Source organism: Motacilla alba, chromosome Z (genome assembly GCF_015832195.1).
Source record: "Motacilla alba alba isolate MOTALB_02 chromosome Z, Motacilla_alba_V1.0_pri, whole genome shotgun sequence".
Classification (NCBI taxonomy): domain Eukaryota; kingdom Metazoa; phylum Chordata; class Aves; order Passeriformes; family Motacillidae; genus Motacilla; species Motacilla alba.
In genome coordinates, this window is record NC_052046.1 from 27,952,531 (window position 1) to 27,979,897 (window position 27,367).

The 27,367-nt window shown below is 38.3% G+C and overlaps 1 protein-coding gene and 1 long non-coding RNA gene across 11 annotated transcripts in view; one reads left to right on the top strand and one right to left on the bottom strand.

Moving 5' to 3' along the window:
* Positions 1-27,367, top strand: part of PCSK5 (proprotein convertase subtilisin/kexin type 5) — a 222,544-nt gene that overhangs the window by 156,757 nt on the left and 38,420 nt on the right. For 7 of the 8 annotated variants that reach the window (XM_038125785.1, XM_038125786.1, XM_038125787.1 and 4 more), the window contains 5 exons: positions 1,580-1,677; positions 2,126-2,255; positions 3,270-3,385; positions 17,999-18,101; positions 25,577-25,713. In XM_038125785.1, the coding sequence (XP_037981713.1) occupies positions 1,580-1,677; positions 2,126-2,255; positions 3,270-3,385; positions 17,999-18,101; positions 25,577-25,713 (584 nt within the window). Of the gene's footprint in view, positions 1-1,579; positions 1,678-2,125; positions 2,256-3,269; positions 3,386-5,139; positions 7,290-17,998; positions 18,102-25,576; positions 25,714-27,367 lie in introns of those variants that run through there. The other variant, XM_038125793.1, reaches the window with a different exon arrangement.
* Positions 11,412-27,367, bottom strand: part of LOC119696151 — a 45,012-nt gene continuing 29,056 nt past the window's right edge. For all 3 annotated transcript variants that reach the window (XR_005255502.1, XR_005255501.1, XR_005255503.1), the window contains one exon: positions 11,412-11,610. This is a non-coding gene — a long non-coding RNA (uncharacterized LOC119696151). The remainder of the gene's footprint in view (positions 11,611-27,367) is intronic.

Sequence of the window (27,367 nt, forward strand, 5' to 3'; positions counted from 1 at the left end):
GTACAGTGATCATATATTTTAAACAGCAGGTGAGATTTTTTTCCTTCCGAGGGGAACTTAATTATTCTTTTAAATGATAGATAAACATACAAAGCAGCAGTACACATTTCAAGCTCCTTTATATAGAATGACCTTCTGGTCCAAGTAGCAAAGGTCAAAAATCATATCATATTCATGACAGAGTGTATGCTGGCTTAGTGCCACAAAAATATGAAGTCAGTATTCAGGATCTGTAGGTATTCTTTTGAATGCAAGTATTGTGTTAATGTTTCAACACTGAGGTTTCCTGTTGCATTAAAGTGGTTTTTCATCTTTTAGTAAAAGCTGAATGTTTGCTTCTAGAACATCGATAGCTGGATTCCTTTACTGAAATTGAATTACTAAAAAAAATTAAAACCTAACCTTCATGTTTTCTTGGGCAATTTTAGCAAATAGAGTCATTTTTGGGAACTTTTTTTTTTTTAAATGTGGTTATATCACATAAATGGAGCCTTTCAGGACATGCATTTGACATTCCATAGTTGTTCCATACTTTCTGCATTTGCTTGGCAGAGGTATCAATAAGCAGGGCATTCCTTGAGTGGGTCTTGTGAGACCTGAATTCCAGATCTACTCCTTTACTGGCCCATTAAATAAACTTGGGCAAATTATTTTCCCATCTGTAAAAACATGATAATGCTATGTGCATTATAAAGCTCTTTGAGGTATGTCGCTGAGGAAAAACAAGAGAAGAGCAGGAGTTGTGAAGTTTTGTTGCACTTCTAGTTTATTTTCTAAACTGGGACTGAACACTCTCTTGAAAATTGTCAGTGGTGCTGAACTTAACCTGGCTGTTGCTGGATCCAGTCTGTAAAAACATGGTTAGCACTCAGAGTAGGAAACCCCAGAGCTGATGAGCATTTTTAGAGAAAGTGTTAAATTGGATGAATACTGAGATTCTGCAGAAAATGGTAAACATGGCAGAGAGGTCCTAGTTTAAAAAAAATTTTATTTTAAACAAACAAAATAACCCAAGCCCCAAGAAACTGCTGTAGGCACCATATAACATGAAAGCAATAAACGGCTACTTCAAGGAATACATAAAAATGTGCCTTGTTACTCACGTTTTTGTGCTTTCTCAAAAGTGCCTGCAGGTAGAATACCTCCATCTGTAATCTCAAAAAATCTCACAAGCCACACAGAACTAGCATTCAGTTAACAAGTCCTTTAGCATTTTTCTTAATGCCGACCCTGTGCCAAATTCCTCATGGATAATTGCATTTTACATGCCTAAATTTTTAATGCTGCTTGTAATTGTTAATTTTTTTTCTGTCCCCTATTACTTGGTACTATTTACAAAGAGTTTGTAAACAGCTTCTTTACTTCACCATGGGCAAAACTGCTTTGCATTCCCTCTTTAAGTGATTGGTGTCTCTAAACTTATGAAATATGAAGGAATTGACCATTGACCATTGAAGGAAGCTGATGAATCATAATATATGGGTTGTTCTTTGATTAAAAGAGAATTACTGGATTGTGCACGATCTTGTTGTCATCTGTTGCCATTATCTACTCTGTGTTTTTTTCCTTTTTATAATAGTTTGCATGGCACCAGATGTGCTATCCGCTGTGAAGAAGGAAAATACCATAATGGCAGAGAATGTGAACCATGCCACCGTTCCTGTGCAACATGTGCAGGTACCCCACCGACATTTGTCTGTACAATTTTCATTCCTATGTGATTTTACCTCTGATTTTATTCCACTATATATCACAGTTACAGTATGGCATCATTGTTTACATGTGAATCCTTCATTCTCTTAGTAGCTTTTATTACATTTTAAATATGGCAAACTTCTTTCAACTAGCATAGAAATCTAGGTTTTTAATTGAAAGATTTCATAAATTCCTCTTTCTTTTTTCTTTTTTTTTCCCTTTTTCTTTTTTTCTTTTTTTAATTTTAGTAGAACTTACTATGATTTCCTGTAATGCCTTCCATTTTCTTCCAGGGATGAAATAATGAGTGGTAGATTTTGTGGGAGCTTTAGAACTGCAGGCTTTTATTTCAGAAAAAGATAGACTGAAGTGATGTAATTGTTTATTTTAACAATGTACCTGCCTTCTAAACATTTCTCTTCGGACTAAGGTGCTGGAGTAGATGCCTGTATAAACTGCACGCAGGGTTACTTTATGGAAGATGGAAGATGTGTGCTGTCCTGTAGTAGTGGTTATTACCTTGATCACTCCACTGAAAGTGGATACAAAAGCTGCAAAAGGTATGATATATCTGATATTTGGCAGTATATTAGCTATTACTGTGTTGGAAATGATCATACTAATTAGAAGATAAAACACTGATGACATCAAAACATAAAAAAATACTTACTGCTAAGTAAATAAGAAAAAATACATTATTTTTGTTCTTATTATTATCATCATTATTATTATTATTATATGATTTATATTCATACAGGTCCTATAAAATTATTTTTTCTGGTCTATGTGTGTGACCTTCACTTTAAAGCAGCCTGTAGTGAGCCTATAAGTAGATTTGCGTAGAAGCATAAAATTTACAAATGACAGGTTTTTTCATTGCTAGTTAGTTAGTGTTTATAAAGACCATTTCAGTTGTTCCACTGCATATTCACAAACACAGCACAGGTAGATTCTAAACTACTCTCCAGAATAGCTTACCTGACTCAAGTGCACAAATGGCTGAATAAATCTTGGGCAAAGTTGTGCTGTGCAAGGAAGGGACATTTTTTCTATTCCATACTTTGTTAAACAAATACCATTTCTTTCCCTTTGGAATCATTTATTGTTGACTCAGATCTAAGTTCAGGGCAGGAAGGAAATCCCTGTGTCTTTCAGTGTGTTCTACATAAAAAGACAATATGTAATGAAAAGACAATGGAGCAAGACGGGTGATGAAGGGATTGGGCATCATGTCAGTCATTTCTCTCCTGTGGCTTTAGTTCATGCCTTTCACATGCACATGTTTGCACCATCAGCTTGATACTTTCGCTGATTATTTATGCACAGTTGCAACACACTAGAATAATACAGCTGTGTAGTAAAAACTCTGGAATAGAAATTTGTTCATGGAAACAAACAGGACTGAGTTTCAGGGGTAGTCAATTATTTATTATCAAAATTAGTAGTAGAAATAATATTATAGTACCTTGTACCTCTAGAAAGAACAAACAAGTCCTTTGCAATACAAAGGAGGTCTCCTAGGAAGCCTTATATTTGGTGAGGCGAGAAGGCCAACTCCTGCCATTGTCTTTCAGATGCGATGCCAGCTGTTTGGATTGCAGTGGCCAAGGAGAGAGAAACTGTACAAGCTGTCCAAGTGGCTATAACCTAGACACTGGTGTCTGTGTCATTGGAACAGTATGCAAGGATGGTGAGTGCAAGTCTCTGAAAAGATCCATTTTATCACTGCCAGCTTTTCTTTTACATGTATCTGGTTGGTTTGGCCTGCTTTTCTTCTTAAGTATGGTCTGCATTACTTTTTGAAATTTTCAGATGGATGAAAAGGAAAAATTTACATTTACATGTGTTAGCAAGATTAGTCACACCCACTTTACCTGAATTTTCCTAAAATAATTTTTTCCCTTGCCAACAACCTACTTTTCCTTCCTTAGCATTTGTTCAAAAGCCGTTGCTTGCAACAGATTTTTATATGAGGACTCTAGAGTACTATTAATAGAATTACATTTATCTATCTCGGGACTTTAAACTGTGAAAATGCTGGTAAGTAAAAACAGTTTAAAACACTCACAGGATTGCTTGACTTGTGTGAAAGGGTAGTGAGAAAAAAAAGGATTCTGAAATAGAGAACATACAATTTAGGGTGGAGATTTGAACTTCCTCCAAATTCTCTGTGGCATCCAAGATAGCCTTCTTATTGCATATGATTGTCTTAATTATTCACTAATAATAATTCCTCTTAAATGTCACAATTACAGAGACACTCAGATAACATTGTACTTCCCTAAAAATGTTACCATGTGAATTACTAACAAGAGCAATCCAACAGGAAAATCGTATCAGAATAAAGTCTGGGAAGATACAGATGTATAAAAGCTAACAGCGACTCTTGGGTCCAGCTTATTTCCACTGGATTTACTAAGAGTTAAAAGAAGACTTTAAAAAGAAAAAAGAAAGACCACAGGTGTGAGTCATGTTCCTGTGGACCTTGACACTTCCTGTTGGAATATTGGCTTCCAAACTTTGAAAAGTATCCTGTTCATTTTAAAGTTACATTGCAGATATTGGTAAACTAGTCATGAGCCCTTTTCACGTCTGGACATTGGAAGAGTTATTGTCTTAAGCAAGTCCAGAAGAGGGCAGATATACGTAGACAAATTAAGATTTGTAATGCTAATATGGTAATGCAATTGATTTCTGCAATGCAAACATTTGAGATACCAGTTTTGTCTTTGTACAGCTGCATAAATCCATCTTCATTTGTACACATGCAGCCTCATTCACATATCCTGTAGTTCCCAAGGGTGAGGACACCTGTCTCAGTACCGTCACCATCATTCCTCCAAATGCAGCTCTCTCATGGAAGGGCAGCACATGGGTGTGCAGGCTTTCAGGCACTTGCAATGCGCCATACTGGGTCACACCACATGGCACATGTTCTCAGCAGTCTAGGGCAAAAAGGAAAGTCCAGGAGAGGAGGGTTTGGGTTTTGTTTTGTTTTTTTCTGTTAAGTTACAAAAGCAGAGAGGATCTCATTTCAGTGCTGTACAATTAACTCACTCTACAGGATTTGCATTTCTGTTGAGAATGTTTTACTCTTTTTCTGTGGTTTGATTGTTTTATTCTTTTAATTCATAAAAATTGAGAGCAAATTCCTTTGCTGTAAATATCACTGTATTCTAATTAGTCTGTTTCTAATCTTTTTTTCCTTTTCATAAATGGATACAAATCATTCCCTGTTGGACCACATAATATCTCTTCCTGAAAAAAAAATGCTGTTGACTGAAATTCCTTTTGATGGACCAAATTTCCTCCTTGCTACCTGCTCCTGAGTGGTCTCTTCAACCAAATCTGCATGTCTGACCAATTAAACCTTCCTCCATTGTACACGCCGTGCTCTCCAAACCTTCAACCTCCCCTCCTTCTCTTGCTGCTACCCTCTGGAAGCCACGGAAGAGTCCTGGGCCGAGGGAGGATTCTGTATGCTGGTGAAAAAGAACAATCTCTGCCAGAGGAAAGTGCTTCAGCAATTGTGTTGCAGAACATGTAAACAAAAGGGGTGAACTGACACCTCCCAGCATCCTCCTCCTCCTCTTGACTTACAGATTAATTCATATTACTGAAAAAGGAAAAAAAAAAAAAAAAAAAGAAAGAAAAAGAAAGCAAGCCACCTTTCTCCCTCTCCCCCCTCTTTGTATGGGGAGATGGCAAACTGTTTGTTGGAACTTAAATGGAAAAACTACAACACGCCTACCTTTCATAACTGGGTGTCTAGAGCTGAGCATCCAGGATCACAGAGTCAGTATTGTGTGACCAAAGCATTTGATGCCAAAATTAACATTTAACTCTTGATTTGATTTCCTGTCAACCTTAGGATTATTCCTGTTTTTTGAAGGTTCCTTTTCTTCCCTTCTTTCCTGCTTCTTTCCACTTCAAGATGTTTAAATAGTGTTTCAAGAATACAAGTTTACATGGATTAAAACTAAACCATGCAAAAAAAATTGCATTAGTCTTTTTTTGTGCTGTATGTATTGACAGGGGGAACTTGAGTTCCTGAGGGGATCAGAAACATCATTAGTGCAGGACTAAGTTCTTCCCCTTTTCTAACACTATTTTAAAAAATGGAAAGTGAACATTTCTGCACACATTTCTTTCTTACTTCTCTGCTGTATGCTATTTTTTGTATCACATGCGGTATGTATATATGTTTGCCCAAAATGTGGTTTTGGTCATATAGATTTCATTTTTAGACAGGTGGCTTGTTAACAGATATGCTAGGATTTTTATTTTATTTTTTTAAATTGTCAAAGCTATTTCAAATAAACATGAGAAACCCATTGTTTCTATAGTGGAAAAATTTAGAATATACTTCTTCTCTTGATCTTCATAAGTGAGAGTAATGTATATGCTCAGAAGTCAGAAAACATTGCTAACATGTAAGAAATATTCATAAATTATTGTTGTCTTGTAATGTTCATTTAAAAAGGGGATATTATCATACAGATATGTGGAACTGTTTCATAGTGCCCATATGTAAATGCCAGTGTGACTATATACAACAGGATGTGTTTACAGGACAGGATTTATAATTGTGCCAAATACACCTCTAGGAAAAATTGCATATAGGGCAATAAATCAGTGGTTCGCTTGGTGCCGTGATGGGCGTGAATCTGCTTTTAACTGCTCACAGTAGAAATTTCAGCCGGTATAGTCCTGCTAAGGCCAATGGAGTTACCTCACTGTAGAATGGTCCTGAGTGAGAAGAGAAGTGGCCCCAGCCTCACTCTTTTTCTACCCAGGCATATGGCTGCAAATTACTGCAGAGTACAAATTTCTGTTTGTCATCTTCAGCTTCACTCAGCATACTGTTCAAAAGATGGTCATTTCACAGAAAACAGCAAATTGAACTTCAAAGATACTGTTTACTGGGGATAATACTTAAAACATGGAAAGTGTCTTTCTCAGTTAGCTTTCCAGGACATACAAGCAGAAAATGGATTTTAGCTGTTTAAGCATGTAAATCCTGGAAAATAAAGGGGATCAAAAATGACTGTGGATGTTTTACAAACTAATTCAAACCTTTAGAGGTAATGTCCTCTTAGCGGAGAGCAGATAAACTATTTCAGCCTGGTTTAGTATGGGAGAATGCAGTCAAGCTCCTTTGGTGCCCATTACAAATTTCCTGATAAACATTCAAATTTGTGCTAGTTTAACTACTAGTCTGTTACTGCCTCATTTCTCACTATAGCGTGTTTAAGTAGAACATAATGCTTTCAAAGTTTAAGTTAATATTATATATGTTATATATAAATATATATTCACTATTGAGATTTAATTATGTAATGGATTGTAAAGAATCTGTTTGAGTACTTACAAATGTTTCTAACACTATTATAGAGAAGAAATTAATAACTGTTTTCTTTTAAAAAAACTGACATTGTTATAACAAAATCCATTTTTACTGAAAAAATACTGTACATGTGTAAAATGTTCAGTTGTTATTTGTAAAATAGGGTAGTTCTGTTGTAATTGATATTGGCCAAAATCAATGTTATTCCATATTTTATTTTTTCTATTAAATTAACCTAAATTCCTGTTCTTTTGGTCTGGAAAAACATGTTGCTCCATATGCTAAACATCTTTGTTGAAGGATGTAGGTAGCTCTGTGGTATAGAGCACTTAGATACCTGGGTGTTTAATTTTATTACAGACTTCTTTAAGTGATGGAATTCATGATTGCAGAAATACCTGGTTTAAGTGGAGATCACTTTTTGTGTAGTAACAGTACAGCCGTATCTGAACCCTGATGGGTGACAATGTTGACTTCCTCTGATCTGTAAGAGTTTGTGATGGATCTAATCTGTGGTGTGTTCAGGATTAAAAAGCAGAATTTGTAACTACCTATTGGCTCAGGCAGTTAAGAAGGAAGGTCTCATCTTTGCAGTCATACAGAGTGGCCACTTGCACAGCATGGTGTTGAAGTCTGTTCTCGTGCTCGCCTGCGGTGCAGCTCAGGTCACAGCCACAGAGTGCCCTTTCAACAGCACCTGACCACAAGGGCTCTGTGCAGCCTCCTTTGTCACCCCTGCAGGAAGAGCTCCTTCACTGGCATGAGCTGGTGCTCATGTTCGTTTACCACTTAGTCCCACAGCCTAAGTGGAGAGCAAAAATGGCAGTTTATCCAAGGGGTCAAATGTTCAGATGGCATTTTAAGCACATTTGAGGCCATGTAAAGAATTTCCAAAAAAAAAGAAAACACTTTTTGGCCTTAGACATCTCGTTGTCACTGACCTGTTTTGACCTGGTTTCCAAACTAGGAGTTGGTTATCATTCTCACGGTTTCCCTGTCAATCCCCAGAAGCACGCATATGTGGGATGGCACATTCTTAGCAGTAATTTGGTGACACCACACCTGGAAAAAAGGCTGCCTATGGTGTTGTACAAAGAACTGCTTGTTTTTAGCTCCCACCTCACCTTCGTCTTCCAAATGAGCAGACAAGTAAGGAAAAAAATCTGGTTTTTAGGCTGAAAACTGGAATTTTCTGGTGTCAGCTCAGACTCTTTGATCATCCTTGTTCGTTTTGCTTTAATAGCTGTTGTCAGAGACATGCAAAATTTGTAAGCAGCCTCAAGCTAGTACTTGTACTAGAGGATCACTGCAGCATCAGGGTTGCAATTGAAAGTAGTTAGTGTGTTCCCAGCTGCAGAGTTTTCTTAGGTGATTGCTCCTCCTTCTCTGATTCAATGATGAGCAAGTAGTTTGGTGTGATCAGTATTTGACACTATTGATGACACACAGAAAGGATACCGACCATTTCAGAAAGATCAGAAGATACTAAGTATGAACATAATAATAATTTCCCATATGTCAGGAAAGACTTGTATGGCATTAGTTTAAATCTGTTCATCAATTTCATTTTATTTATACCTCAAGTCAGAAAGCAATGCAAATTGAAGATGGCACTATAGTTAGAACATGGTATTTCCCAGTTCAGGGAAATACTAGTCTAGGAGAACCCTTGATTTAAGTGCAAATTGGATACACTTCTAGACCTTTTCTTCACTAAAAGTCCCAAAGTTTTTAAATAAAGACAACTATGGTCAAAAAGCAACAAAAAGTAGTCATACATGCTAAAAAACTTTACCATACCCCACACCTACAGAACATCCAGCAGAAGCCTGTTGTGTGGGGGTGTCATGTTATGTTTCCTTTTCTGCAATGGAGTTCCAGCCTTACTCCCTTTTTAGCTGCAGCTCTTCACCTCAGCCACACACCAGTACTGTAGGATCAGATGCCAGAAAAGGTCAATGGAAATCTTATGTTTCTGACCAGCAGCTCCTGGGACATTTGGCTCAGCCCCTGCCTACCCACACGCACCTGTATCCATTGGCATTCCCTGCCTCTTCCTGGAGAGGCTTTGCAAACTTCCCCTCTGTGAAGCACACTGTTTTCTAGTAAAGATTTCCCTGTGAGACCTTACAGACTACCCCAATCTCTGCTGTGATTGCAGCTTTCCAACGTCATGTCAAATTCCTTGCAACTGAATCTATTGTGTAATAGCAGGCTGCTGCTTGTGTCACATGGTCGATCACAAGCGGTTTGATAGAGGTATGAGTAAACCTATATGCAGAAGCACTAGAGCTATCTACAGCAATTTCACCCATCATTAAATGCAAGTTACAACTTGCAGTTGATGACTAAGTTGATGACCAAGTTAATTCTCTTAATAGCCATCTGACACTTTTTAATGAATATATTTCATGAACTGAATGGTTGTAAGAAGACCTATTATAAATTCAAGATTCCCGTAAAGATATTTAAGAGTTTGCTTGTATGAGTCAAAGCTTTTAATTTGCAGTGCAACTTGATGAACAATAACTTGTCTATGATTTGTAACCATGCCTTATATTTATATTACATATGCCATTGTGCTGTCAATGGAACAGAATGAACCAAGAGAAGTTTTGCCATTAGATGTTTGTGCAAGATATTTTAAGCAAGCATTAAAAAAGTTTTACAGAATACAAATAAAAGCCCTAGTCAAGTTTTCATCAAAAAGAAACTGATGCACAACAACAACTTGCATGGCCTTTTCCAGAATATGGAATTCAATAAGTGAAAAAAAAAAAAGTTGAAAATATATTTTTGATTACGATTGTCTTTACTAGGGAAAAAATAATTTCTGTTTAATGTAATTTTAATTACATGCCTTACTTAAACTAATTTGTGAGATTTCTGGGTTTTATTGAAATAGATGATTGTCTTATTACTTACTACCACCTATCATGATGATCTTTTTGGGACTTAAATCCTCCGCAGTAGCAAGAATTAAAGAGTTCAGAGTGTAGTGCCCCTGGGAACAAACTAAGGCTCTGAACCTTAGTATACCATCCAAACAGTAGAAGTGCAACCAAGACCCACATTGCCATCACTGCATCCATACCAATGGGCAAAGAGGATTTGGACCTATCAAAGGCCTGGATATTCTGTGATTTCTCAGAGCACAGTAACATGAAGTCTTACTAGGAAAATTGTTCTGAAGTCCTCAGGATAAAGCCAGAGAGGCTGCAATAATGTTCACCTGCTGTGTGAGTGTACCATATAACACCTCAGAGTTAATGTTTAGTACCTGAGCTATGTTTGAAATTATCCTGAAGAACTTCCTTTCTGGATTAAAAAGCAGTGTTTGCACATAAAAACAGACAATTTTCACTTCTAGAATGGTAGTTATAGTCAAAGGAAAACATATGGGGAGGAATATTTTTAAAAATAATTCCAGTAAGCAACAAATGCAGACTCTTTGTGCTGCACCAAAGGCTGGTCTTTGTTGGGTTTTGGCAGCAAATACATGAGCAGGTCATGTATTTGTTGCCAAAGATGACCAGAGAAGCTTAGAATAATGATCCTCATACAATCGTCTATTGGTTTTTCTGAGCGTTTGGGGGGTGGATTTGTTGAAGGTCTTCTGGGAAACCAGCAATACTTTTCAAAGCAAAAAACCACTCAGCCAACAGAAAACACAGTAGAGAGCAATGAGGTGATTAAGTATCCGTTTTTCCAATCAGCCTGGCGGTGAGAAGCCAGAACACTGACAAGCAGTGAGTACTTGTTTACCCAAGGAGAATTAATGGCTCTATCATGCAAATTTAACAGTAACACTGAGTGTTTACTGGAGCATGACTAATGTGATTTAATTATAATTCAGGTAATACTGCATAACTTTGGCATTTACAATTGTCCTTGGCCTGCCCACTGCCCTCCTCCTGATGCCTGCAGATATTCTTTGAGATGTGGGTTGGAAGGAAAGTCTAGCTTCTGATTGCCAGTCCCCACAGATCAGGTTGCTGTCAGCTGTTGTGCTCATGACTTCACTAATAGACCATTCTGTGCAATGCCACTGGATAAAAATACAAAAATAACTCAAATATTAATTCCCAAATAAAGTAGCCCTTTTTGTACTACAAGAGCAAGGCCATACCAAATGAAGTTGTGTAAATGTTGGTCTTGCTGTGTCTGCCTTTAGCACAGCCTCTCTGAACACTTTCAAGGTTGGAAGGAGGATTCAAAATTAGTTCCCACTGCTGAACAGTGTCACAAAGCCTCTTTGCAGGTGTATCTGAATTAGAAGACCTGTATCATCAACATGGAACAAGTGATTGTTAAAGAGAATGTGATCTATAATCATAAAAAAAAATTATCCAGAGAAGCTTAGCAGAGACCAGGGACCAGGGAAGATTTCAAGCAGGGGAAGATCACCAGTGTAAGTGTATTGAGGAGGCTGAACAGATACAGATGGGAATAAAATTTAGACTTTTATACCACTAATGAAAAGACTTAATTTTATCTGTTCCTTACTTCGAAGGACGTTCTTGTATCTTTATAGAAGGTTTCTTTCAGGCTTTAATATGTCTTCATCTCTGCAAATTAAACAGAAATTGCATTTGATTAATAGTACGCATCTATTTTACTAGTTGTTACATCTTGGGACAATAGTTGTCCTGCTAAAATCTGCCAAATTATCAACAGATCTCTGCTGATATCCTCATTAAGTTGAAGATGTCCAGTATGAGCAGCCTGTGCAGGAGTTTCTTAGCTTAAGATGGGTGACACCACTGAAATACTGCCCCAAAACATCCAGCTCTTCCCACTTCAGGTTTGTGTCTATTCAAATCAGACTACAGAAATCCTGCAGTAGTCAGGGAAGGCTCCGTGTATACAAAATACATACTCCTTGCTTTATAGCAGAGCAGAGAGACATAATGTTGTTACCTTGGTTGCCTCTGTGTTTTCCTCCAGCTCTGAAAGATTCTATCTTTAATGTAGTCCATGTGCTAATAATGTCAGCTTTACTGAAAGCATACTATATTTGGGCTTTGTATTCCATGTGCAACTACCTAGCTTTCCAAAGCAGTACTATCAGCGCTGTGTAATAATTTTCAGTCAGGTTCGTGTTTCTGTTCCACCGTCCTTTAGAAGATTGTCAGCTACTGATTATTATGAAGAATGGGAAGCTTGAAAATACAAAACAGGAAAATTTCCAACTGGAAAGCTCAAGTAATGGAGAGGCTGAGCGTATTTTTTCCATTGTGAATCCGAAACTTTGAGAGTGCTGTAGTATTTCTCCCTCCTTCAACAAGTGAAAAGGGTACAAATCAAAGATTTATTGATATAGATACACAGAGATTGTTTCATTTCCCTTCCCCCTTTCTTTTGGGAGTGTCACATTTAAGGCTGTAGGTGAGCAGCAGAACATCTTGCCAGGCTCTGACATAGGTATTTACACAGGCAAGGGGAGAAACCATGAACCAGCTTATGCTTCTAGGCATCCACATAATTAGTACAAATGCAGTATTAAAGCAAATTCTTTAAATACCTAAAAATTTAGTAGAAATAGAGATTTAAAAGTTAAAGGTGATTTTTTTTTTAAATAGGCTTTTTGGGGTCTGCTTATGTCCACTGAGTACTGCTGAGGGCTCTGGCTCTTCAATGGGTTTCTAACAACAGTTGTATTAATACTACATAGAAATGGGGGTGAGAAGTACACATTGTAAAAGGACAGGAAAATTCCCTTGCATTAGAAATAAATAAGGCAGCTTTGGCTAATGTGAAAGTTTTTATTCTGCAGGGAAAAGCATAGAGGGCTTTTAATACAGCAGAGTCTGATAAAGGCAATTTCCTCACTCCTGACTGTCATGATTACAGCTAACCTGAGTCTCTCTGTGTGATCTCACCTAATCCTGCAACAAAGGGGCCTTTCATCCTAAAATCATTATATCACACTCAGTACACAGCTATTCAGGGAAGAGATGTTCAATCCTTTTCAAGGTTCTGCTTTGCCCCTTGGCACAAGAGGGAGATTTAGTGACTTAGGAATCAATACCCTATTTTCAGCCTTCTCATTTGTCACTGCCTAGAACACTTCTGGAAAGAAGACTTCCAGTCCTGAATCCTTCTCATCACCTCAAATGATAATACCAAAAGTTTTGTCCCTTCTGCACATCTGAATAGAGAGACAGAAATTTGAACATTGTGTAATTAGCAGGACACTGAAAACCGAAGACAAATAATTGGAAACCAGATGCAAATTTTGTACAATGCCCAATCTGAGGGTAAAGGAAATGTCTTCATTTTGAAAATGTTACATTATGGACATTATGGCAAGATTTCTTTCTGGGAGCTGTAATCTCTCAAACACAGAGACCGTAGGCTAAGCAAAGAAGTAACTTTAGAAAGACTCTTCAGGGTGAATTCACATGTATTTTTATATGCAAGTTAGTTTTAGTTATCTACTTAAGCTTTATGAATAAATGTTTTTTTCAAAAAATTCGAGGAGCAAGCCAGACAAAATAAAATGTATCGCAGCACTCTGTAAGACCAACTTATTTCAGTTCTCACAGCTGATGGATGAAAAGCAATCCTGAGCAGTTTTTATCTGCTTTGTCAAACCTTTATAATCCATAAGATTACATAAAAAGAACCCCAGTATGAAATCCATATCCAGATTTTCATGAAAGTAAACAAGAAAAATGGAGGAAATAAGGTCATTTTTTCCATTTATTTTAAGGAAAAGCCCTTGCAGCAATGTTATAGGCAATAAATAACATTTTAAAATTAGATCAAGTGACATTTTGATCAAACAAAGTGGAGAAGTCTCACAAAGGGACTACAAGAGAAAAGGATTTATGACAGCTAGCATATAAAACCTCCATGCATAACTGACAAGGATATTCACACCCTCATCTAATTGATCTCCTGAAATATCATGTGCTGTCAATGAATGGCACAGGTTTTGGAAAGCAAGAGCGGAATAGTGACAAGATGAAGGTATGTGTGATGCTGCTTATGCAAAAACATAGAATGACTTGGCAACTATGACAAGTGCTCCAGACTGGGACTCAGGAAAGACAGGTTCTAGTTTGCTATTGCAAACTAATTTGTTTATATTATTGCAACTCAAGTTTCTACATCCTTAATAGGAGGAATAGTTCTTACCTCACTTTAAAATGCATCATATGAACTGATAGGAACTGAGCATTAAGCATAAAGATTTTGTATGCAGTTAAATGCACAACCTGAAACCTGATGTAGCCCAAATTCGGAGTTAAACATCTCTAACTATGGACACAAAAATTTTATATTAAAATCTTCCTATTATGAGGAATCAAGTCTGTTAACACATCATTATTCCTACAATATCTCCAATTCCTTTTTTTTTCTGAACAATGTGACAAATGTTTTTAAACAAAGTAACAGGGTAGCAGAATTAACACAATAATGAATGATAAATATGAGATGATCCAAAGTAACTGATGATCATTGCCTGGATGAAAGCTACATGAAGATACATTGTTGAGAGTATTTCTCTATTAAGTATGTTAGACAGATACATATTTCTAATACAGAAAAGAAGAAAAGGATTGAGGCTTTCGCAGCCTGTATTTATCTCGGTGAATTGCTCACAAGGAATTCTGGCAGATGGTTGAACTGCCCCGTGGAATAGTTTAAAAGTCTTCTTTTTTGAATTTCAGTGTTAACTATTCAAATATCCACCAAAACCTATTTTGTTAGCATGTCAGATCTACAGTTCTAGATGTGATTTGCAATTCAGACAGCCAAATATGTAAGTGCACATTCTTGTAATAGTATTCATTAAAATGCTTCCGTTCAGAGCCACAGAACTGGTCTTACTGGCACTATTCCAAGCACAGCTGAAATGAATTACACCACTTCCAATGAAAGGCACAACATAGAAAAAACTTTAAAAACTAAAGTACTTCTGCTATATGTGAATCAATAGCTGAGATGTATGAATTAGTAGCTTAGGTCCAGGATAGGCACACAGGATAAGCGTACAGGTAGCGTGGGAAAATAAAGTAAAGGAGAAATAGAAAAGTTTTATAATACATATCACAAATCATCAGGGAAGCAATTATGTAACAATGCCACCCTGACAGATTTCCCAGTGATGTAAATCCTATAGAACGAAAAACTCAAACATCAGACCTGCAACAGAAAATATTTTCAGATGCTGCATTTTTTTTCTCGGCTGTTTTATTGTCCAAATATAGGTGTGTGTGTATCTATATCTATATTATATCTCTAATATATATATAAAATATATACTATATATATTATATGTATATGTATATGTATATGTATATGTATATGTATATGTATATGTATATGTATATGTATATAAGATTTGTCTTCGTTTCAGACAGAGCAAAGTTAATTTTCTGTACTATCTGGGAAGGGGGCATGGCCAGACCCTAATGTTATTGGATACCATCTCACATGACTTTTGAGGAGCAAGCAAAGGGACTTGCTCTTTCCTTCCAGTGGTGAGAGAAAGGGTGGAGGGCCAAACAGTCCAGTATTGATTTATTTTCCATGTAAATAATTTCAACCTTTTGTTATTAACATCGTAGTTGTTACTATTTTATTATCTCATTGCTGTTTCCAGTAAATTGTTCATATCTCAGTCTGTGATTTTCACTTTTTTTGCCTCTAATTTTCAACTCCATCCCTGGAGGGGAAAGGGGGAGGGGAAAGAAAGCAAGTGATATCTGGCTAAGGCAAATCTTAGTGAGGTCAGAGAACTGGGGAGTACTATTCCTAGGCCATGACACAATTATATATTAAAATCTCATAAAACAGTTTAGAATGTGGGATTCCATGTTACGTCCTCTGGCTACATATCAAAAAGGCTCGAGAGGCTTACATTAACCCAATCTATCAATGGTCTGAAGGCCACATTATTTTTTCTAGAAGGTGAGAATTATAAATATTTGGTATTATGATAGATATGCATTAATACAACAATGTTATCTGAGCAACATCTAGAAAAATTTAGAATCCTACTGAATTACGTGTCTAACAGCTTTTCTAATGTTTTTTTTTAGTCCACCATAAAGTAATTACTCAGAAAAGATGCAGTGCTGCAGTTCAGAAATGCTGCACCAGTTCCATGGAACTAGTCAGTTTACACAATTCAAGTTTTGGCCTTTACAGGCATGCAAGGAAGTACATAAATGCATGGAAATAGAGATACAGATATAGATGTATACAAATTGCTCTTTGGATAAGGAGAACTATAAAAATGTCTGAACATGTTCGCATTCAAAGACTCTTGTTTCCCTGATCTCATCAGGAGACTCTCCCAGTCTGAACTTCTTTCCAGCTAGCACTGATCCCAGACCAACCTCTGAGAAGCATTGTCTTCATGGTATATGTGGTTCTATCTCTGGATTTTGGCTTGTCTTTCACTTTTTTCCTCTCTTTAGAAGACATACAAACTATTACAAAACAATTACATCTCTGCCTACATTTTGGGTACCCCAGGTTTCACCCAGAGTTGGCCAGATGTTCCAGTCAGTTTGCCTTTATACTGTTCCCATCCTCTTAGGTATGTAAGTACTATCCTAGCTCATATCTCATACCAGGGGTTTCAACTATTACAAAAGTTTTTATTCCTGTTTAATATATAAAAACACAACTGTTAAAAACACAACAGATAGAGAACAGAATTTGCAGTATTTTAGAAAATTTTTCCTCCCTACATTGTTTTACATTAGTATAAATGTTAGCTTGTATGGTGCCGTTGTTCTTCAAATGTAAAGAACTTACTGGAAGAGAGAGCCAAACCCAAGTCATTCCATATTTGTGTTTTGATTCCTAAAATTCACTATATTTGCCAGACCTGGATTTTCCAGCAGCGAAGCAAGTGGAAAGAGTTGCTTGATATTGAAGTATCCATAGAAACTGCTGGTTTTATGTATTATATAGGACTTTTTGCCCAGCCTCTTCCATTACTCAAGAATGAAGGAACAGCCAATTCCTTAAATATATAGACTCGGTTGTAATAAATTTTCCCAAAACAAACTGACATAAAAGACCCAATGCTGAGCTTTATAAAACTGTATGATAAATTAATTTACTGTCCCCACATGATGCTGCACAGAGATAAAGTATTCATACTGCTTACCAAATCCCTGCCCGAAGAGTTATTAGGCATGCAGCTTTCCAATTTGTACCAGAGTTTTAATTAATATTCAGCAAATAAAGAGGCAAACTTTGCACTTCAGCAGCATGGTAGTACTAGTGTATTCATGATCTGGAAATGTTTATATCTTTATCTTAGTTTTGAGGTAGAAATCCATATAATATAAAATTCTTTTCAAGTCAAAATTGTGCACTTTTGCCCCAAGCTTCAATCCAGCCAAAATTAAAGCCTAGGTCTTTTAGGTAGGGAGTCTAACATCAGCAGCCCAGGACTGAGACAAATTATGCTATAGCTAGAGGTTTGGGAAGCACCAACAGGTCTCTGGCTGATGGAAGCTTGCTGAAGTCCATCTCCTCATGTAACATATCCACACCCATGACAGCAAACTCTTTAACCTGCAGCTTGAAAGTGAGTTCAAAAGACATTACATAATGAATACTCCTCAGTAGCACTAATTTTGATGTAATTCATGAATCTTAAGAGTCTCATTACTTCAACTGATGCAAAATAAATTAACAAAAACATCAAAAATCACTTTTTCTCAAATTCATGTGGAAAAGAATAAACGAACAAACAAACAGGTGTGATTATCCTGGTTCCCCAAGGGAGCCAGTACTTATTTTCCTGATGCCACAGGGAAATTTGCTCATTTCAGTAATTAAAAATAGATCAAATTCCTCTTCATCACTGTGTTTTCCAGCCTGGAAGGATTGGTTCTTTTTTCTCTTCATTTTGTTTTGTTTTGTTTGTTTTTTTTTAATTGTGAGAAGGTTAATCTGAAATAAATAATTTTTTTCTACTAGGGGAATATCTTGATGATTCCCAAGAATGCCAGTTGTGTGAAATATCCTGTCAGAAATGTATTGGACCTGAGCCAGACAACTGCATCAGCTGCCCGCTCACAAGGTAATTGTCTCCCATCACCAGTGCAGTACAAAGATCTCACATTATCATCCGGAGAAGGGCCTGTGCTCTTTTTAGCAGAGAATACAGAAGCAAGAAGTGTCTAGGGCAAAAAATCCATGAGACTTGAGAAAACAATTTTAAAGTACACAAAATAGCTGGCTACACAAGCAATTAATATTTAGCAGCATGATTCCCACAGATAAAGAAAAATTCCTTTCTATATGTAAAATAGAATTTCTTTCATTGTCATCCTTTCTAAATCATAATTGCTGGAATCACAATTGTCCTGGCAATTTTAAGGACAAAGCTTAGGGCATCTGTAGCTCTACACAGCTATAAGGACTGGCTCAAGGCATGAGTTTGGATGCTGAGGCTAATTCTGGGAGATATTCATAGCACCTAAACATCGTTCCCTAACTGAAGTTAGGCTGATACTTCTAACCTGCCATGAGGATTGAAGAGAACAAGAAAGAAGCTTTTCCACAGGGCTTCACAAATCAGAGGTTTATGTTTAGATCATGTCATACCTATTCCAGAAGACTGCTGGTTTTATACACATCCTACCCATAGCTGTGTTCTCACACAAACAACTCTGGTTCTGTTGCACTGGATTGTTTTGTAGCCAGCTGACATTTCCACTGGTATGAAAACAGGATCCGAGCATCTAAGGCAAGGAAAGAAAATCCCTAAGCAATTCTGAGGTTTGCCCTGAAAATATCTTATATGACTATGCCAATGAAAGACATACCAGGAGCAATGGAGTCCAAACAAACTTGTAAGTGAGGAAGCATTATTAAATTCTGTTACATCAGAAATAAGACCAGAGAAAATCTGGACAGAATTCTGGACTGTGGAGCGGATTTCTCCCACTCACAATGGCATTTAAATTAGATTGCCTGTTCATTTCTTGCAACCTATACTGTAAGCCTCACATGCAGATATTTACAAAGCAGAGAAGGAACCAAGCACCACTATCCTGATCCACTGAGGTGTTTGCAGTAATGAGGTCTCAGAGATATTTTGGAAGGATGTAGCTTTAACCACCATAACAAATTCTCTAAAAATTTTGAATTTTGGTATCAAAGCTTTCTGAGATCCTTCCGTGTATTATGAAAGCTGCTAGAAGAAGTCATATTAAATGGAGCAGTTTATAGTAAAATAAATAATAATACAGAGAAACCTTGCCAGAGGTGAGAGCTCCTCATGAAAATTCAGGATAGATATCAATTTATTTTAATAATAAAATTTCCGTCAGATCATTTGATAAATAAAAATGCTGCTGCCTGAGTTTGTTTTGTTTTGTTTTGTTATTTTTGAGATTTTTTTAATAAAAAAAAAAGAAACTGTAGTTTTCTACCCAGACAAACTGATTATCACAAAATTCCTAGTCCATCTGTTTACACTTTGAGCCAAGGTTAGTGACAAGATCTGACCAGGTGTTTCCCATTAGAGGCAACATAACAAAGGGGAAGAAAATGTACTTTACCACTGTGAGAGCTGCTTGTAAGGATGGCTATCATTAGAGCTAGCGCATGTAGTTGAACTAATATTTGCATACCATATAAGCATAGTCCAGCTACCTCCAGTACCTCTGTGACATTTCTCCTTTTCTTTCAGAGTAAGTCTGAAAATGATCATAGCAAATTAAACTTATGAAGACATATTGCAGATATTCTCTAATACCATTTATTGACTCCAAGAAAACATGCCCTATCTTAGTATAATGGAAAGCCTTTTATTGTCTAGGTGTAATCAAAGTCTGTATAAATGGCTCTCAGCTTCTCTAGAAACCAAATCCCAAGTCCTCAGGTAGCAAAGTGGTCAAAGCAGTTAAGAGTAGAAGATTACAGCATTTCCTTTCTTATTTTCTTAGGAGGGAAAACATTGTCAAAATCTAGCCAACTTGTTTTATATTCTTTCTGTAGTCTATGAATGATGCACAAATTCATGGATTTCTATTTTTCTCCCAAACAGATTAAAACAGTAGACATTAGTAAGTAGTGAAAAATGGACCATAAATTTTCATCACATAAAAGGATTCTTTAGCAAATGTTTAATTATCCAGCAAAAGGAAATCATTTAGCAGTCAGACTCCTATGGAAAGATATATGTCCTGGTTCCAGCCAGGATGGAGTTAATTTTTGCAGTAGACAGGAGGGGCATGGCTAGGGCTGGAGGTTATTCAATGCTACCTGATATGATTTCCAAGGGTGGCGGAAGGAGTCCCTTTGGAGTGTGGCATGGTCAGGTATTGTCAGGGGTTCCATGGCATAGAGGCGAGTGCTGGCATGTGAATCATTCTACTGCAGTACATCCCCCTATTGATATTCTTGCTCTTACTCTTAATTTTCTTTTTTCACTGCTGTTTCCAGTAAATAGTTCTTATTTCAACCCATGCTCTTTACCTTTCGTGCCTCCAATTCTCCTCTCCATCCCACCTCAGGGAACAAGGATGGGAGAGTGAGTAAAAAGTATGTGGTTTGGAGTGTGTTGGTGGGAGCACTAGATCTCATTGCTAAATCTCATTGGGAAATTTCATTGCTAAACCACAACAGCCTTGTTTGGCATCCAGTGTGGGGCATGAAGTGTTGAGATAACAACAGACCTGACCATTTGTGTAACTTGTGGATATGGTACCTGATATGGTATGGTGGATATGGTATGTGCCTCCATATATGCTCTATATGCTCCTAACAACATTCTGTTTCAGAGCAGGGAGGACGATCAGGATTGCTCTCTTGCTGTTCTGTGTGATAGCAGCTTATGACATAATAACATCAAGAAAGTGAGGGTTATCTGGGATGTGTATCCAAAGCTGCTCTTCTACCCTTATCTCAGGGAATCTTCTACCCTTATCTACTTTTAGGAATATATTAATAATCATACCCAGCCTGTGGGAGAATAGGAGTGGATTATTTTCCCTGGGTTTTCACCTCCCCTTTCTCCTTCAGACAGCTTGTGAGAATTTTTTATTTCCTTTGGATGTTAAGGAATGCATGTTCTTATTGCTGTGCCTGGTATGTCTCCTCGGTGTGGTCTCCATCATGTTTAGGGTCAAGAAAGCGATTTCTAGGAGGGTCATTCAAAGATTTGCCCTGAGTGTGGGTAGATTTGAGTGGCATAGAATATGGGAGAAAAGGGCACTGTTTGGAGGAAAATTCTCTCTTACAGTGGTTTGGAAGTTCACCCTTGAACAACTACAGGACCCTAATAAACTGACAGAATATTTGCAAGGAAAATGCTGGGACAACTCCATAGACGAGCAACTTATTGCAGTGCGTTGGACCCTGGCTACTCTTTACTGGACACAGGTCAACACTAGACATTGCTCTCAGGGAAAGGAGGAGGAAATCAGACCAACCAGCACCATGGCCACTCAAATAGCGTGAAACAGGGTAACAGCACAGGCAGGTAGCAGCTGCCCCAATACTACACAGAAGTAGAAATCCGAGACCAATTCAGTTTGTTTTGTGATGAATGAAGAGGAATCAGGACTTTATGGAAAGATTGTCCAAGACTTTGGACAGATTTGAAAGTCTCAAGAAAGTTAGAGAGTCCCATGCCCCACCAATACAGACCAGAGGTTCTGCTACCAGGAGGAAGTGCCTCTCTGTGTGGAAGAGACAGTACACACAACGAGGTAAACCTGTGTTTTTTCCGGTGTGACTACAGAGAAGACATGAGGAAGTGGGATGGAAAATCCACCTCTGCCCTGGCAACATGGGAACATGAGCTGAGAGGAAGAACAACCATCACAGGAGAGTCTCCAAGGATAAATGCCATTCCAGTTTCCACTGGACAAGTACGCAGACAATAACAAGAGAGCTGATGTTACTTCCAATTCTCTTGAAGTTCTCCAGTTTATATTTACAAGAAGAAAGCAAGCAATGAGTACTGTGACCAGGCCTGGAAGGCCCTGCCTCCAGTCAGTGTGAGGAAAAGGACTATTGGACTGTGTGGATCCCATGACCTGGCATATGAGACCCACAGGAGTGTAAGGTTTTAGTTGACACTAGTGCACAGTGTACCCTGATGTAATCAAGATATGTAGGGGAAGAATCCATCTCTATTTCTGGAGTGAGAGGGAGATCCCAACACATGACTGTACTGGAAGCTGAAGTGACCATGACTGGGAATGAGTGGCAAACCTACCCCATTGTGACTGGCCTGGAGGTCCCATGAGTCCTTAGCAGAGATTGCCTCAAGAGAGGATATTTCCAGAACTCAAAAGTCATTGTTGGGCTTTTGGGATAGCTGATGTGGAGGCAGAGGAAGTTAAGGAGCTGAACACCTTGCCTCGTCTCTCAGAGGACCCTTCTGCTGTGGGACTGCTGAAGGTAGAATAAAAACATCACTACCACAGCAGTGCACCATTGACAACACCACACCAGCCGGGACTCTGTGAACCCCAGCCACGAGATGGGCCCTGAACTGGAGACTCAGGGAGTGGCCAGCAAGACTCACTTACCCTTTAGTAGTACCACATGGCCAGCCTGAAAGTGCAGTGGAGACTGACAAGTGGACTATCATGGCCTGAAAGAAGTCACACCACAGCCCTGCTGTGCCCGGTGTGCTGGAGCTTCAGTACTCCAAGGCAGCAAACTGATGCCACCATCATTATTGCAAATGTGTTTTTCTCCTTTCCTTCAGCAGCAAAGTGCAGGCCGCAGTTTGCTGGAGGAGCATTTGGTACAGAGGAGCTGCTCACCCCGAGGGTGGAGACACAGCCCTTCTATTTGCCATGGACCAACCCAAACTGCACTAGAAAAGACATAGACTCCTCAATACTTGCAATACATTGATAACATCATTGTCTGGGGAAACACAGCAGAGAATACCAGAGAACCGAGAGAAGATAATAGAGATCATCCCAAAGGTTTTACCACGAAACAAACTGAGGCAAAGGGAAGTCCCAAGAAATTTAATTTTTAGGAGCAAAATAACAAGAGGCACATTGTCAGTTTAAAATGGATGTGGTCAACAACATAGCAACAAAATGTCCACACCAAACAGCTAGAAAACCCTATGAGTTTTCCCTAAGTGCTGTGGTATGCATATTGCAGATTACAGTCAGATTGCACATCCTCTCTATCATGTGGCAGGAAAGAAAATTATTTTTGGAGAGGTCTTGAACAGCTACAAACTTTTGAGCAAATTAAACAGGAGACTGTTTATGCAGTAGCTCCTGGGCCAGACAGGACAGGACAGGTTGTGAAAAATGTGTTCCACACTGCAGCCAGGGAGAATGGTCCTGGAGCTCTGGCAAACAGCTTCAGGGGAGAGTAGAGAGCAACAGCCAGGGTTCTGGAATCAGGGACACAGCAGATCTGAAGCCTGTTACACCCCAACTGGAAAGGACCTGCTGACAGCTTATGAAGAGGTTCCAGCTGTTTCAGAAGAAACACAGCTCCTCTCAGCACTCTGACTGTCAGCAAATGGCTGGATTTCAAAGAGGAAGTCCCTTCTACACCTCATCCACCATGCTACATGAAATAAGTGGATTGCACCGACCACACCATGATCTCAAACAGGAACCACAATTGCCCAGGGATCTTGGAAGCCACTGTGAACTGATCCAAAGTTGAAAATTTCATCATCAGAGGAGGAAGAGGAGGAGAAAGTGAGAGGCTGAAGATGTCCCCCAATATAATTGGCTGAAAGAAAATGAAAAGTAATATACTCTCTCCACTTACTGTTCCTGCCATACTGCAGGGATACATTGAAAGTGGAAAGCTACTGTAGGGAGCTCTACACAGCAAGTCACAGAAGATATTGAGGTAGATCATAGCAAATTGCAGAGCTGAAAGTAATTCAGCTGGCTGTAGATATCGCTGAATGAGAGAAATGGCCAGCACTCTCTTTACCTTTACACTGACTCAATGAACGATAGCAAACTGTCTGTGTAGGTGGGTAGGTGGTTGGACCAATGGAAAAAGACCATTGCCAGCACAGGAAAGGCCATGAAGGTAATTAACACCTGAGGCTCTGCCAGTTGAGCTCACCCTGCCCAAACAAAACCCCATGTACTGTAGAAGGGGATAAAAATCTCTGTGGTACATAAGAGGAATGTTATGGAAGACAGGTTGGATTAGTCCTGCCTCAAGTAAAAGTAAACCCATCTGTGGGACCTGGTGGACTTGGAGGACAGAGGGCCAGGGAAACACAATGCATTACTCAAGGGGATTTGATTTTTTGTGTGAGAACAGTCTGTAGTGTTGAATTGTATAATATTTGTTGCTGAATGACACTACATAACACACACTACATATACATTTCCATAACTACCATGGACAATGAGCATAGCCAGTTCCAGATACACTAATTGTGAGTTCCTGATGCAGCAACCAGCTGACAGCACACCAGCCCTCCTGTCCTGGAAGGTCTAGGATGGGTAGAACCCACAGTCTTGGACTAGATGAATTTAACAGACATGTTGGAGGGACAGCCATTGACTATGGATATTATACCTGTGCTTGTGTGTGTGTACATATATATATGTGTGTGTGTGCGTGTGTGTGTGTGTGTATAACTGGAAGGTGTCAGATGGGCAAGACACAGATGATACAGAGATGAATCATGTCCTGGTTCCAGCCAGGATAGACTTAATTTCTGCAGTAGTCAGGAGATGCAGGGAGTTGGAAGTTTTTCTAAACTGCTGCGCTGTCAGTTGCAGTGGTGGGGGAAGGGGTCCCTTTCCAGGCATGGCATGGCCAGACAGGTGTTGTCAGGGATTCCTTGTGGTATAGTTGTGAGCACTGGCATGAGAATTGCTCAGCTGTTGTGAGCTTTGTGATTGATACTGTTCCTGTTACTGTTCATTTTCTTATTTCTTTGCTGTTTCCTGTACATTGTTCTTATCTTAACTGGTGATCTTTACCTTTTGTCCATCCAATTCTCCTCTCCATACCCAGCAGAGGAGGGGGAGGGAGGACAAGCAGTTGAACATGGTTTGGAGTGTTTCTGTGGGAAAACTAAATTGCTAAATACCATTCGTAAGTCACAACAACATGTAAGTCTGAAAACAAAGCTCCTGAAGGCAAATACTCAGATAGATATTTGACTTCATGTACCAGGTAGTATTACTGAAGCCATAGTACTTTTTAAAGGCTTATAAGTCTTAAAAGTAAAACGGATGGGTTATTACTTCAGAAAGAGTAAAACGGATGGGTTATTACTTCAGGAAGACAAAGTATTGCTTTCCTTTTAGAAGACACATGGGACGACTGTCAGAGATTGTGATGTAAGGACATCTAGGTAAAGGACCAAAAAGTGGTCTTTGAAGTCTAAGATTCATGTTTAAAATGCTTTTTTTATAGTAAATACTATGAATAAGATCAGGGAAAAAAAGGTCTTGAAGTTCAAGGATTTGTAAATAGAGTGAGAGAATAATTTATTGAGTTTATTTTTAGTTTCCTTTAGATTTAAAGAACAAACAGTAGCTAAATTTGTAATTATGCCTCTGTCTTCTTTAAAAGAGTCTTTGATGACGGCCACTGTGTTATGCAATGCCCCAGAGGAAAATTTGAATTCAAACAGCACTGTCACTTGTGCCATCACACCTGCCTGGACTGCAGTGGAAGTGAACCTAACAAATGCACCACTTGTGGAACAGGTAAGCAAGATTTCATTTTGCCAGCTTTTTCCCCTTCCTTGGCCTCCAAATTCCCTTTTCCCTCAGTTCTCAAGGGCCAGTTGTTAGATCCAATAAAGTGAGTAGTGCTTTTACTACCAAGCTCTATCATAATCTTCTTGCGACTCTGAAAGGAATTGGAACTCAATTTTTTTTTTAAAGTACAAGAAAACACAACTCTGTATTGTCCTTTCAACTTAATGCATGTCCCTTGGTGTTTTTTCAATAGGAGCTATGTTAACAGAAACTGAAACAAGGAAAAAAAAAAAAGGAATAGAAAACCTTCATAGCCTGCTTCTGGAAAAGAAAGCTTCATACATGCTTCCCCCACCCACTACACAGGATGTGCTATACTGAAATGGAGCCAGTTTGCTCAAGCAGGCAGGGAGCCAGGCTGCTTTCCTAAGTATTGCTCTGGGAAAGGCTAAAAAATATGTGTGGTAGGTTCCACTGGAGGCTGCTGTGTCCCTAGAGCTGAACAAAGAGTAGCTTATCACCAACACACATTTTTATAGATCTTAGGTTGAGAGGAAGGCTAATGTAGCTAACTTTGTGGAAATTCCAAAAAGCCATTCTTCTCCTTTTGAAATTCTGTTTTAAAAATTATTTCATATTTTCTCTCTAATATCTGATCAGCAAAAACCTGAGGACATTACCTGCAAGGATTTGCAACTAGTCTGAACTGTCCTTGGAAATGAGTATTTAAGATGTCATTTATAATAGAGAGTAATATTTTATGAGCTGTGTTCTGAGGGTTCACAATGGATTCACAGCCTTTTCATTTCAGCTGCTACTTCCATTTCAGCCCTAATTAACAATGGCATGGACTTTATTGAGTAATAAGTGTCTAAACTACAAGCAAACACTAGTATGGCTGCACTAATTAGTCATACTGATGATGAGACTGACTTTCTCACTTTGGGAAATGTGACTCAGTAGATGAAGTCTTCAAAGGGTACTTCAGGTCTAATGTGAGACCAAGTTTATAAAATTTTCCCCAAGTCTCTCCCTTATGGAGGACAACAAGATATATTTCTGTATTTCTGTGAATCAAGATATTAAGATGCTGGTGAGACTCACACCCTAAGGAGACAGGAAAATTAAATATTTGTGCATGAAAAGTAAAATAAATGAAATTTAACTTGTGCTATGGTGCAACATTATTGCCTAGTATAGCTGCTTTCTCTGCATTTTCAAAAATAAATTCTGGTAAGCAAATTCTTGCTCTGCAGTTAAGGTAATGAAATGCACTTAACATAGTTGTACATGTACTTTCTATTGTAGGGTAATTGATTAGAAATCTCTCCATGTTGCAGCACACGGCACATGAAGTTATACGTGTTTTCACAGGCTTGACTCAGCAGGATTTGGAGCAGGGGACCTCCCAGTTTTCATGCATTAGAGAATGCTTGTCCTTTAATAGCTAGTAGCTGCACATCTACTATTTAAATTCAAATCTAGATTATTCCACTAAACTGAGGTTTACAGTTTAATCTTCTAGGGACGTAGATTGACTCTTTCCAAAGGCGAAGTGGGCCATTTTGCTTTACAAATAATAATAGTACATTTGCATGTACAATGCATTGCAAATACTTGCTTGTCCTCTGCAAGAGAATTCAGTGATGGAAAAATCTTG